The sequence below is a fragment of the Chrysochloris asiatica genome, unplaced genomic scaffold (genome assembly GCF_000296735.1).
Source record: "Chrysochloris asiatica unplaced genomic scaffold, ChrAsi1.0 scaffold00099, whole genome shotgun sequence".
Lineage (NCBI taxonomy): Eukaryota > Metazoa > Chordata > Mammalia > Afrosoricida > Chrysochloridae > Chrysochloris > Chrysochloris asiatica.
The window spans coordinates 8,091,597-8,105,798 of NW_006408617.1; the positions used below are offsets into that span (position 1 = coordinate 8,091,597).

A 14,202-nucleotide genomic window follows, 5' to 3' on the forward strand; every position below is an offset into this window, starting at 1 on the left:
AATTTGATTAAAAGAGATTAAGGCAGATTGCTGCTTTTACTGAAGACAGCTCAGTTCAACTTTATCTGAGAAATTATTTAATATCTGTATGCTGTTCCCTAGCTTACCCTTTGCCAGAGTCTTAAGAAACTTGCCACAGAATGACTTGGATCACAGGTTGTATCCTCTGTGGTGTCCCTCATACCTTGGTATATACTGCACCGTTGATATTGTGAATGCCAAACTGATAATAAATGGCAATGTCATCACCGGCTGAGACAGTTGCTTAAAATTTTACAAGACCATATTTCCATGTTTCTCTACATTGCATAGAGATTATTCTTTCACTATATCAGTCTGCACTTCTTCCAAAAATAACAAGTGCAGCCAGAGTGCTCCTTGGAGGCCAGGATGGCTAAACTTCGTCTCTCATACTTTGGACATATTGTCAGGAGGGAAAAGTCGCTGGAGAAGGATATCATGCTTGGTAAGATGGAGGGTCAGAGAAAAAGAGGAAGATCCCCAACAAGATGGATTGGCATTGATGGACTCAAGTGTGGAAGCAGTAGTGAGGTTGGCCCAGGATCAGACATTGTTTCATTCTGCTGTGCATGGGGTCGCTATGAGTCGGTTCTGACTCGATGGCACCTGACAACAACAACAACGTATCAGTCTGAGTCCATGACCATGTTCAGCCTTCCACCCTTTAATTTATCTAACATAAATATCCTTAAATATAATTACCACTGTTTTAGGGCTCTTCATTTTCTCTTTAGTTATTTCATTTTATTTTTGTCAAATGAGTTGCAGTTACTTTACAATAAGACAATGGAAGAGAACAACGGGATGAAGTGAGGGCCGGATGCTAAAGGCACATACCCACATGTCTGAAATTTGCATGGCAGCAAACTAAAGTATCAATGTATGTTATGAACATTTAGGGTTTTGATAGGATGATAGGAGTTGGAAACACAAATGTTAAAGGTAATATCCTAAAAAAAAAAAAAAAATGGAGCTTTCTTTTCCTCTGTTTCTCCTATACATACAATTTTTTGTTTTCGTTCAGGTAAATAGTAATGAAGATAGTGTATACCATAGAGATTATTAGGGCATTTAAAGATGAGATGATTGAACATATATGAGTGATATATATTAAATGGACATGCAAATTAGAAAGAACACTAATAGGGTTTCTTCTCTAAGAACCTAGCCTTTTCCCACCATAAAGTAGATAGCAAATGCATCTACTCTAGAAAAGGCTTTAGAACCTTTAGTTGTGTTTTCACACTAGATTCTCCCGCCAGTGTTTTCAAACTGAAACAAAGGTGAAGAGCAATTTATCACATCGTTTGAATGACTGCTGTTTAAAAATTACAGGCTCATGCTCAAAAATCTAAATCTTATGAGCAGCTATGGAAAGTATTTCTAGCACGTTACTTATTTTTTTTAAAAAATTGCACTTTTTCTTCTGAGTCATTTACTTGCTTTTTAAATTTTTTATTCAAAACACTTAGTGTGATTGACTTGTTTTGGTTTATTAGATTAGATTACTTGATCTATAAGATGAGGAGCACTAGGCCCCCCTATCTTTGAAATCTCCTTTGTACTTATCTTTGGGAGTCTCTTTATGTCTCTACTTTTAAATTACCATCCAAGAGAACTCATTTCATAATGTTTATGAATTGACAAACTGTGCTTACTGTATAGTGGCTGAATTGGTTTGTATTTCAGGAGCTCTATAATTGCTAAAATTATCATTATAGAGTTAACGTGACATTAAAAAATCTCATTTCTTTCTGTCTTAAGCATATACTGTAGATACGCTGCTATTTTCTGTAATTCCCCCATCGACATTTCTCAGGCCTAGGAAATTGCATCTATTAACATATATTATGTTGTCTTGTGACCCTTATTTTCACTTTATCTCTTTATGAAGGGGGGGAAAAATGTCACATGAAAGAAAAGCTAATTCAGAAGTGGAACCAGTGATGGAAAAGTAAACTAAGCATCAGATATGTGTTTGCAGTTCTCAGCAAAGTTATCAAAATTTAACCTCAAGCACATTGGAAAACATCACTCATGATAGAAACCCCCTCCATCTCTCACTCTTGCCTTCTAAACCCCCTGAAAACCACATCTGTTTCCCACTGATAGCTTTAACACACATTCCTTTCATGTTTTCTAACAGGAAGTGGAAATTGAGCGAAGTTTGTGTTCACCCACATTTAAGAGTCACCCTAGAAGCCAGTCGGATGATTCTGTGAAAGATTCAGACAAGAAAGGCGGGGAAACATCTTTTGACAAGATGTCATCTGAATGTGGTCACAGTCGTATCTTTGAAGGTTAGCATAACATTTTGGTGTGATTTCTTTGGATCATACTTTGACAAAATGAATGGTTAATAAAACAAAATAATGAGAGTTTTGTTTAAACTTATTAGGAATAGGGTTGACATCACAATTCAGGAATATTTCAGGAAACACAATTCAGGAAAAATAGAATTATATTTAAATAATTCTATAGCTATGATTTTAAAAACTAAAAAATACATATATTTTTAATTGGTTATAAACTAGTGCAACCTAGCATTTTCAGAATGAGGCTTTTGAAACAATACATTTGACCATTGTTGTTTCAAAATTTCCCTTTTGTGAAAAAGGGAAAAATATTTATCTCTCTGTGTGTGGATAGGAAAAGAATGAAATATAAGTGTCTGTCAATAGCAAAAAAATAATAATAATAATGCATTCAGCATCTCGTTTTCAGACAATTAAACTAAATGTGCTTAATGAGTTTGTAATAAAATGTGACATGACAGTGTCATATTTGGGGAACATCATAAATTCCACTAATGTTTTATAAATGTCATTAAAAAGTTAATAGCTCATATGTTAGAAATTGCACTATTAATGTAGTTTTCCACAATGACAGAAATGCAAAATAGAAATGATTTGCTGAACAATGCAGATATCATTTATCATTTCTGATTAGGCACATTATAAATTTTTCCATTTTATGCAAGTACGTAGGTATATAATATGCATGATTTTTCCTCCATATTATCATAATTGGTACAATTTTTAGGATATCATTTAAAATATATGTAGCAAACTGTCATGTTGCAGTCAACATTAGCAATCTGGAGTAATCTATGAAATATTACACAGTTCACAAATGGTACAGTACTTTAAAACTTTGTTACTCTAAGACTGAATATTCTGGTCGCCAGCATCACTTTAAAGCTTACTTAAGATGCAAAATCTTGGTCCCTACCTGTATTGAAATCATAATCTGCATTTTTAGCAAGATCCCCAGATGATGTATAGGCATATGAAAGTTTGAGAAGCGATACTCTAAGACATACAGACTGATCCTTAGGATCATTTGCATATAGGTTAGGCTGTTCTGATTTTATCTGAACTGTTGAAATGGAAGGTAAATGTGAAAAGGGTAAAGAGAAATTTGCTGATGGTGAACTGGTCACGTGTTTCTAAATACATGTAAATTGCAATCTCAATCTCTGGTTTTCATTTTCAATTCATTTTTGTATGCCCCACTGATATCCTAATATGATTAGCATCAGTCTTGAAGAATATACTCCACATATTTCTGGCCTGTGATTAAACTTACGGTGCAATTGTCTGAATGCAAACAATTTAGACTAACAGAGAACAAAAAAGAGAAGCTTTAGAGAATCCATTATGTTCTGATGATGCTGGCCTGTGCAAATCTTAGCACTGTTGTTGTTGTTAAGTGCCACTGAGTAGATTCCGACTAATGGTGACCCTGTATAGGATTTCTGAGGACAGGCTTGTAAGTTTGAATCACGAACCTTGTGGTTCAAACCAGCCGTGTTGTCCAGCGCATTATCCTGTAGTGCCATACCAGGCCTCCGATCTTAGCATGTTGTTAAGTGCCATAGAGTAAGTTCCAACTCATAGGAAGCCTAAATACAGTTTCCAAGGAGCAGCTGGTGAATTTGAACCACCGACTTTGAGGTTCAAATTGACCTTGTGGTCCAGCGCATTAACTCACTGTGCCACACACCATGAGGTTGGTAAACTAATATGAGTTATAGATCATTAAATTTCCTCATCCTGTGTTTTCACACAGAGACTTCATAAACCTTTTTTTTTTTTTATTTTGCAAGTCTAGAGAAGATAACATGGCAGTTAACTATTGTTTAGCATCAACAAATGATTTAAACTTAAAAGTAACCCTAGATTTAATTCTCAAGGTCTACTTAACACATTAAATAAATTTAACACAAAAGTAAATTTAAGAACATAGGGTAGTAGGCATTGCACTAAGGATGAATATGGTGATGGTGGTTGTGTGCTGTGGAGTCAATTTTAAGTGTTTCCAGGAGTAGAAAATCTCATCTTTTCTCCAGCAGAGCAGCTGATAGATATGAATTGCTGACCGTGTGGTTTGTAGCCCATCTGGTAATCCACTATGACATATAATTCTATTTCATTTTATTTCTCCATTGCAAAAACACACTAAATCCTATGAATCACAACTGTTTAAAGATATTTTTTTTTACACCATGGGCTCCTTTCGATTATTTCTATGGTACTCAAAATTTCTAAAACAATTATGAGCAATTTTAATATAGTTAACTGCAGTGTATGCATACTATAGTCCACAAAACCAAAAAAAAAAAAAAAAGAGAGTGTATTTGATATTGCTGTTCTGTTGCAAAGATGCAAAGATATAGAATCTGTTGTAAGATAAACAAGCATGGTTGACTAAAGTGTGATATTGAAAGATGTCATTTTTGTATTAGCTGAGTGACTGGGATTCCATCGTACTTACACATACTCATAGTTAAACCTCCTATATTAGTCACAAGAGTTTGATGCTGAAAGGCAGTAATTATTTATAGTTCTCAACTGAACAAGAGTGTAAAAAAAGAAAAGAAAACTCGTAATAGATCATGAAAACGCGGTTATAATATTTTTAGAGTTTCGTTAAACCAATGTAAACTGTTGATTTTGTTCTAAGATTCAGGACTTGCCCTATCATTGATGAGTTCCCACCTCTGATACAGTATTGTACAAAACGCACTTTGATTCCTCTAGCCTTCCTTTCTTTATCTTATAATCTCCTCCCAGGTTTTGTTAAATTGTTCTCACCACCCCTTATTTTATTTGTTCCACTTTCCTCACCTACATATTGGTGTCAAATAAAGCATCTCGCTTCCATGTGTCTGTTGCTGCCTTCCATTCAAATTTTCTTTGGAAATGTATTCTATGATTAGTTGTTCCTGCCTCTCTAGATAGATTCAGATCATTTGAAATTAAATGTCAAACATGAGAACACCATAATTTGACAAATTTGTAGATGCAGTATGTATAAAAGAAAAAAAATCAGTGTAGTAATATTAAAATCTGATTTTTGGACTCTCCTTTAGATAAAACCAATAAACTATATTGAAAACTGGAAGTCGCAGGTACTGAAATTTTATCTACATGTATCTAGAATAAAAAGCCTATTATTCTGTTAAAAAAAAAAATCCACCTCTGGTTCAAGGGAGGTTTCAAATAATATAGGTGATTGGGTAATAATCAGCAAGTTGATATTGCTTGGTAACTTTTTTATATGACAGCTATCATGCTTTCCACGTTATTATCCAAACCATAATTTTAATCTTGAAGTCATTATCATGTAAAATGCTAAAAGATAAAATATACTTTCAAAGTCATTCTTTCAAGGCATTTGTAATAAGCCTTGGAAATTACCTGCTGTATTTCTTTTATATATATATTCAGCTTCATTGCAGTTAAATTCATTCTTTGTTCTTTTAGTGGTCTTTCTTTCCTCTGATAGATTTTATGAAACAAACTGAAGTTTCTGTTCTTTAATTTTTTTTTTTTCTGTACTTCTTTAAGTGGTGGGATCCTTCCAGTTATTAATGTGTCTAAAATATTGACATATGTGCAGTATATGTATTTGTGTGAGCATTGTTGTTGTTGTTGTTAAGTGCCGTCGAGTTGGTTCTGACCCATAGCGATCCTTTACATTGTTTCCGACGGTGTAAATCTTAACGGGAGTAGAAAACCTCATCTTTCTCCCTCGGAGCGGCTGGTAGTTTCGAACCGCTGACCTTAAGGTTCGCAGCCCGATTCGTAATCACTACGCTACCAGAGCTCATTACTCATTGCTATATATACATTTTCATTTAGAACCTTTTTTTTTTTTTTTTTTTTACAGTAACTGTCCAATAGGACTTTCTTCAAGAATTGGTGTGGCGCTGTAGGTTAATGCGCCGTACTGCAAAATTGCTTTGAACCAAAGGTTACCAGTTCAATATAACAGTCACACCTCAGAAACACTTTACAAGGTCGCTATGGGTCAGGACCCACTAGATGGCACTTCACAACAATAACATCTATTGAATCCTGGTGTGGTGCTATAGGATAATCACTGGACTACTAACCATGAGGTTGGCAGTTCACGAGTTGGCAGTTCCTACCAACTGCTCTGTGGAAACCCTATACAGGGTCCCTATGAGTTGTAATCAGCTTGATGGCACTTAACAACAACACATCTGAGGTGTCCAGTATGGTAGCTATTAGCCAGACATGTCTATTAAGCCCTTGAAAAGTGGTTAATATGACAGAGAAACTTATATTTTCATTTTAATTAATTTAATTTTGAACAGTACTGTGTTGGACAGCATCGTACTTCTCATAGGAAATGATCCAGAAGCTCCAGTTGTTAAGTTTAAGTTATTCTTTACCTGAAAATTTATCTTTATTATAATATGTGTGCATAAGTGGAAAACAAATTCATGTCAGTAAAATAAATAGCAATAGTCCAATATTAAAATGATGGCCCTCAAGAGATAGGAAGGATTTGTCTTCTCAAGAGTTAACTGCTCTATAACATATTCTAAAGATAAACTTTAAAAAATTTAAATAACTTGTGTTCCCTTTTTAACATATTGAAAACAATAGCTTTACTAAATTATTAGAAATATCTATTGTGAGGCTATGCATTTTTTCTATAACATATTATCTAGATCCAAATTGTCTTGGGACATTGAATCTTCTCAGGTCAAGAAGCAAAATATTCTCTAAATACCTAAGGTCAGCAAAGTTGAATGAGATGGAGTAACAGGATATTTAAAAATTAACAGCTCTATCCCTTTAATAAGAAGAGCTTCATTTGAAAACTTATAAATAAATCAGACATGTAGTCCCAGAGCAGTGCCAGTGAAGACAATCAGCACCATTTGTTCTGCTCTGATTGATTTGTTCCCTCTAATGAAAAGCAGAAGACAGGCATCTAGACCTGGTGTCTGGATGCACACTGTGGGCTCCACAGTCCAAGTGTGCTTTCTTATTTAGCCATCCCTTATTCATGTCCCAGACAATATCCTTCTGTAAAACAACAGCATTTTTTTATTCCTTGTATGGCACTGGAGGATAAGCACTGATTTGCTAACCACAAGGTCAGCAGTTCAAACCCACCAGCTGCTCCTCAGAAACCCCATGAAATGGAGTTGAGTCAACAGCATTTAACAACAACATGATTAGTGCATGTTTCAATAGGGGAGCACAGTGGCTCTGTAGGAAAAGCACTGGACTGCAAACTACAAAGTTGGCAGTTCAAACCCACCAGCTTCTCTGCAGGAGAAAGATAAAACTTTCTGCTCTCACAAAGATTCATAGTCTCAGAAACCCTATACAGGGTTGCTATGAGTTGGAATGACTTGATGGAATGTAATAACAACATCGTATTTCAATAAGATCTGGGAGTTGTATAAGGTTCAAACTCAAAAGTCTTTTTTAGGAACTGTGTTTGTTAGGAGACTGGAGACTTTATCTGCATACTAAGATGTGTTAAGACTAAAGATCAGTACATTTATATGTTGTGTGAATGGAGATGGCTCCAACTCATAGCACAACAGAACAAAACATTGCCCAGTCTTACGCCATCCTCACAATTGTTGCTATGTTTGAGCCATTGTTGTTGAGATTGTGTCCATCTGTAGTTTGATTGTCTTCCTCTGTTTCACTGGCCCTCCACTTTACCAAGCATGATGTCATTCTCTAGGAATTGGTCCCTCCTCATAACTTATTCAAAGTTTGAGAAATGAAGTGTCACCATCCTCCCTTGTAAGGAAAATTCTTGCTGTATTTCTTCCAAGACAGATTTGTTTGTTATTCTAGAAGCCCATGTTGTTGTTGTTGTTAAGTGCCATTGAGTCGGTTCCAACTCAGAGCAATGCTGTATAAGATTTCCAAGGAATGACTGGTGGGTTCGAACAACTGACCTTCAGGATAGCAGTCCATTGCTTATTCTACAGAACCACACCACCACTCCCGCCCATGCTACTGTCAATAATTCAAATGCATCTCTTCTTCTATAGTTTTCCTTATTCATTTTTCAATTTTCACATACAGATGAGGTGATTGAAAATACCATGGTTTGGGCCAGGCACACTTTAGTCCTTAAAGTGACATCTTTGCTCTTTAACACTTTAAAGAGTTCTTGTGTCGCAGATTTGCCTAACACTATACATTCCAGTTTGGTACTGCAGGATAATGCCCTGGACTGCAAGGTTGGCATTTCCAACCTACCAGCCACACCTCTAAAACCCTAAACTGGGTTACTATGAGTCAGAACCGGCTTGACAGCACTTAAAAATAACAACAAAAATATATCATTTGATATCTTGATTTCTGCTTCCATGAGAGTTTAATTGTGGATCCAAGAAAAAGGAAGTATTTAACAACTTCAGTCTTTTCTCCATTATCATGATGTTATTTATTTGTCCATTTATGAGAATTTTTGTTTTCTTTACATTGAGGTACAATTCATGCTGAAGGCTAAAATGTTTGATCTTCATCAGTAAGCATTTCAAGTCCTCTTGACTTCCAGTAAGCAAGGTTGTATCATTTGCTTATCACAGGTTGTTAATGAATCTTTCTCCATCCTGATGCCACAGTCTTCATATTATCTAGCTTCTCATAGTATTTCCTCAGCATACAAATTAAATAAGTATGGTAAGAGAATATAAACCTGAAACATATCTATCTCTCCTGATTTTATACAATTCAGTATTCCCTTGTGCAGCTCTAACGACTGTTTCTTGGTATTCTGTTTATAAACAATCATTTAAAATAATCCTAACAGTAATGCCGTTTATTAAGTGAAGAATCCTTTTGTTTATGTCAATAATCGTCTTTAATTTATCTGTTTACCCAATTTAGAGTTTTGGGGGTTTTGCTTGCTTATTATATTTTTTGTTATTTCTCTCTTTCTCAAACTAGCATTCAACTGTAGTTTTTCAATGACTTCCACATGTTCTTTCTAATCACTATTATAGTCTATGAGTCAAAATAAATTCCAGAATTAAATCATGAGCCCAGTTGGGGCTGGGGTAGAGCTGCAAGTATACTATTCTGAGGAATATGGAATGAAATGTCTATTCATGAGGTTGTTCACATGGTAGCTATAAATCAACACCTTGGAATGTTGGAAAATGTCCATAGATTAATAATCAAAATCCCAGGAACTCACTTTGAGCTTCTGCATGGTCATATTTAATTTTAAAATATGATGTCATCAAAGAAAGAGAACAAATATAAATACCCTCCCTTAAAATCATTCATTCATTTTCTTTATAGAAATTGGAAAGAGCTGAATAGTATTTTTTTAATATTGTGATTCTGAAGTTAGAAATGTATATCCATTTCCAGAGAATATTTTTATGTGCAGCTTTAATTTGTCCATTCATTTATTCATTCATTCAGCGATTATTTATTGTTTAAAATGTCCCAGTTGCTATTGGTTGAGAACATCAGTGAATAAAACAACCAACGAAAACCCTACCCCATAAAGCTATATTTTAACAGGAGGGAAACATCCAATATGTAAAATAATGAAGTAGGAAATTATATTGTATATCATAAGGTATAAAGTGTTATAGGCAATATAGGCCAAGATAAAGAAGATGGGGCATGCTGGAGTTTTGCAATTTTAAATCTGTGTGACCACATGGGCAGGTCACATATAAGCAAAGCCTGGAAGAAAATGTTATCTTCATTTTTAAAAGTAAATACATGAAGTCAGATTTCTGATGTGTCAAAGACAAATACATCCAGTAAGATATAAGGGAAAATCATCATTAGGTGATCTAGCATCTATCATTAGAGTAACTATATTGCTGAATCAATGCTTACTTCAGGACAGAAGAAAGATGAAAGGCAGTAAAATCCATGTGCCTACCATTGTCATCAGCTCACCAGCTCCTCCTTGGAAACCCTCTACAGGGTTAATCTGGTTCAAAATCGACTCAGCGGCACTTAACAACAACAACCATTGTTACCAATGCAAAGCGTGTGAAACTATTATCCTGTTACTCAGTTTGACGGTTGTGTGCTTGGGTACTGGTCGAATCTGGTGTCTAGAGGCTAGGCTCAACAGGCTAGAGATAGGACCATAGGCTCAGGAGACACCATGATCAGTTGGCATAATGTTCTACATCCTACTTAGATAAGTAGCTTCTGGGATCTTCAAAGCTCATGAGTGGCCATCTAAGGTGTAACTATTGGTCTTTCCATGTGCAAAAGAAAGAAGAGTGATGAAAACTGAAGATGCTAAGAACATCAATCTCCAAGACTCTGAGACTAGATGGTGCCAGGCTACCGCTATCAAAGGCTCAGAAAGGGATCGCATTAAAAGGTTCCGGGTAGAGCAGGAGAAAATGTAGATCAAAACTCAAAATTATTAATTAAAAAAAAATACCAGACATAAAAAAAGGTCAGCAAGAGACTTCAGGAACCTGAAACTATGGCCCTCAACAACCCTTTGCATCTGTAAATAAGCCCATCCTCGTGACTCAGTTTTCAGCCATGCAATAGATAGGAATATAGGGGGGACAACAACACTAGTAAGATATGTTCACCATGGAATGGTCAATTGTTCAAAACCCTAAGAGCAACATTTACCTACAGACAAACTTGAGAAGGGATGGGAAGGTTGATGGAATGGAATCACAGGAAGGTAGCAGAATCATTGCTGTTTCAAAGAGGGTATTACCATCAAGAAACTAAGTGTATGATTTGTTAAATGGAAACCCGATGATCTTGTCTGTAAACCTGCATTCAATTCACAATAGAAGTTTTTTTTAAAAAAAAATAGGATAAAAAAGGATAACAAGTTCCAGCAGAATCATGGGGCTGGCTGAACACTTGGAGCCCTCACATGGAGTTAAAGTAGGTGTTAGTTATTCTGGAGGCAGGAGTCCTGGTGTGGTGCTGTGGGTTAATGCTTTGGACTGAAAGGTCAGTTTGGACCACAAGGTTGGTGGATCAAGCTCACCAGCCACTCCTTAGAAACTTTATACATGGTCGCTATGAGTTGGAACTGACTCAAAGGCACTTAACAACAACAACAATTCTAGGGACAGGTACATGGGAATTTTGTTATGTAATAAATTTGAAATTAGAATGTGAGTACAAAAAATGAAACACAAGAACTTTGAATAGAGTTCATGATTCCATCTGTTTATGCAAGTTGGCATGACTCACATGATATTTAGTATTCCAAAATAAAGGTGATGATAGAAGTTCAAGAATGTGGTAGGTCCACACCAGAGAAATATGATGATAGACATTGGTGATGCAATCATAGCCATGTGGATTTAAGGATTAAAACACCCAGCCACTGAGGATTAGAACATGGCTCAGAAAATGCATCACTTTGAAAGAATGGAATATGGAAGAGAGAAGAAAGAAAAGAGAGAGGGAAGAAGAAAAAGAGAAAGAGAAAAGCAGAGGCAAAAATGAAGGAAGGATTGGAAGAGAAAGAAAACATTAAACAATTCTACGAATCTTTTCAGAAGTAACTAGAATCCAGTTATAAAAGAATTGGTTTTTGGTGCCAAAGACACAGTATCAGTGTCCATATGTTCACAAAGTTTTTATTGAACATGTCCCTGTGCTTGGGTTTGGGGAAAAGAGTCTACAAAAACACAGATCCTGCTACTGACTATGATACAGACTAGAAAAGAGGGAAGTTCATAAACCATAACGCATAGTAGAAGATGAACAGTTTACAGCAGGACACACAATAAGCACCTAATCCTTTCTTGTTTCCAGAGATGCTTAATTCAAGTAGTGGTTTCATTGAACTGATTTGGAATCTGAATAGGGATTGACCAAGAAGTGAAAGAGGGGTGCAGGAGGAGGAATAAGAGAAAGGGTGGAAATTGCTGATAGAACAGTAAAGTCATGGAGGGGCACCAAAAGTAAGGAATTTGGAAACATCAAATCAGTTTCACATGTTTGACACTTAGCAGCTAGTTTCAATAAATCTGGTATCCCTATGACCTGGAACCAGGGTGGGAGCTAGATTCTAAAGTGGAGTTGAAACAATTCAGGTTGAGCTTAATTAGACTCAGCTGTCAGATTAAGAAGGATGGTTTGAATGCAAAGGGAAGACTTGATTTGGGGCTTTTAGAGTTGATTAAAATGTTAATTGACATCCATTAACAGTGTTTACAAATTAGGTGAGTAATATATTTGGCTATTTTTCACTAATGTTCTGAGGACAAAACTAAGCTCTAAATAACCCAGTAATGGAAAGTAAGAAAAAAAAAAAAAAAAAAAAACACTAAGTATATTAACAAATTAACAAAGTTGATTTAAAAATTCAGTCTTCAAGTTACTGAAAGTATATAACATATTTGTGTTTTCACATAAAACCAAATACTTTTAGTAACAATGTGTATTTTCTCTACACAATTTGTTATGAACAGTTAAAAACATATTGCATTTCTAATCAAAATTAATAGTAAATATTTAACTTATACGTTTTTAAGTCCTCATCTATGCAGCTTCATCTGCCCTCTAAAATATACAGAATCTATGATAGATGATAATAATAACTTCATAATAAATATAAAAATAAATAATAGTAACAGAGGAAATTTTCTTTCTCTTGGTGAAGTTAAAACCTACCAAGAACTACATGTTTCTATATTTGGCTCTTTTTCCACATCTATAAATATGAGAATGGGGCTAAAATAATAGTCTATGAATAAATCCTGCATGTCACAACTGTGAGTCTTCATACGCACCTTCCAAACTAATGTAATATTATATGAGGACTCAATTAGAAGAGTACACAAAGTCCAAGCCAGAGGGTCTCACATATTTTTGAAGAATACCACATAATTTTTTATTGCATAAGACAAAAGCCAGTCCCCCTTATTTGAAGATGATCTCTTTTAAAATATCAGTTCCTGGCAAGCGCAGCAGGAAACTCATTCTCTTAATAGTTTATTTGGTCTATATTTCATCACATAACATTCTAGTAGCTCCACTTTTGTCATGGGGTATGTAATCATCTGCAATTGCTAGGGAAGACCATTGCTTTACATAATATCAGGGAAGAATTTGATATACCACCTCTTAATCTATTTTATATCATCACTTCACAATACCTAGGATTCAATGCTTAAATATCTTCATTTACAATCCTAATAATAACACACTGTCCGATGGGGAGATAGTGTCATTGAGACATAGTTATAGATTATGGTAGACATTAAGCAAGGAATTTTAGTTTCCCTAAAATTTGTTTCATAATTCATGAATCATAATTTAGATTTAAAATTTAGGTATTGAAAAGAAGTTCAAGTGATCATACTTACTAATAAATGTAATTGGGAATTCAAATATGCCACGGGTATTTTAAATACCAGCAGGGTCACCCATGGTGAACAGGTTTTGATGCACTTCCAGATGAAGACAAACTCAGAAGAAGGAGAGACAAACTATTTCCAAATATTTAGTCAATGAAAGCCTTATAAATAGCAGAGAAACACTGTCAGATATTGTTGTTGTTGTTATTAGGTGCCATTGAGTCGGTACCGACTAATAGAGACCTTATGAACAGCATAACGAAACACTGCCAGATCCTGGACCAACATCACTACTGTTACCACATTTGAGTCTATCGATGCTGCCACTTGACCAATCCATCTCATTGGGGATATTCCTCTTTTTCTCTGACCCTCCGCCTTACCAAACATGATATCCTTCTCCAGTGACTGGTCCCTCCTGACAATATGTCCGAAGTATGAGAGATGAAGTTTGACCATCTTGGCCTCCAAGGAGCACTCTGGCTGTACTTCTTCCAAAACGGATCTATTGGTTCTTTTGGAAGCCCACAGCACTTTCAATATTCTCCTCCAACACCATA

The 14,202-nt window shown here is 35.4% G+C and overlaps 1 protein-coding gene across 1 annotated transcript in view; it reads left to right on the forward strand.

The window, feature by feature from the left end:
- XIRP2 (xin actin-binding repeat containing 2) overlaps window positions 1-14,202 on the forward strand; it is a 494,188-nt gene that overhangs the window by 315,212 nt on the left and 164,774 nt on the right. The window contains exon 2 of the mRNA XM_006867007.1: window positions 2,168-2,321. Within this exon, the coding sequence (XP_006867069.1) occupies window positions 2,168-2,321 (154 nt within the window). The remainder of the gene's footprint in view (window positions 1-2,167; window positions 2,322-14,202) is intronic.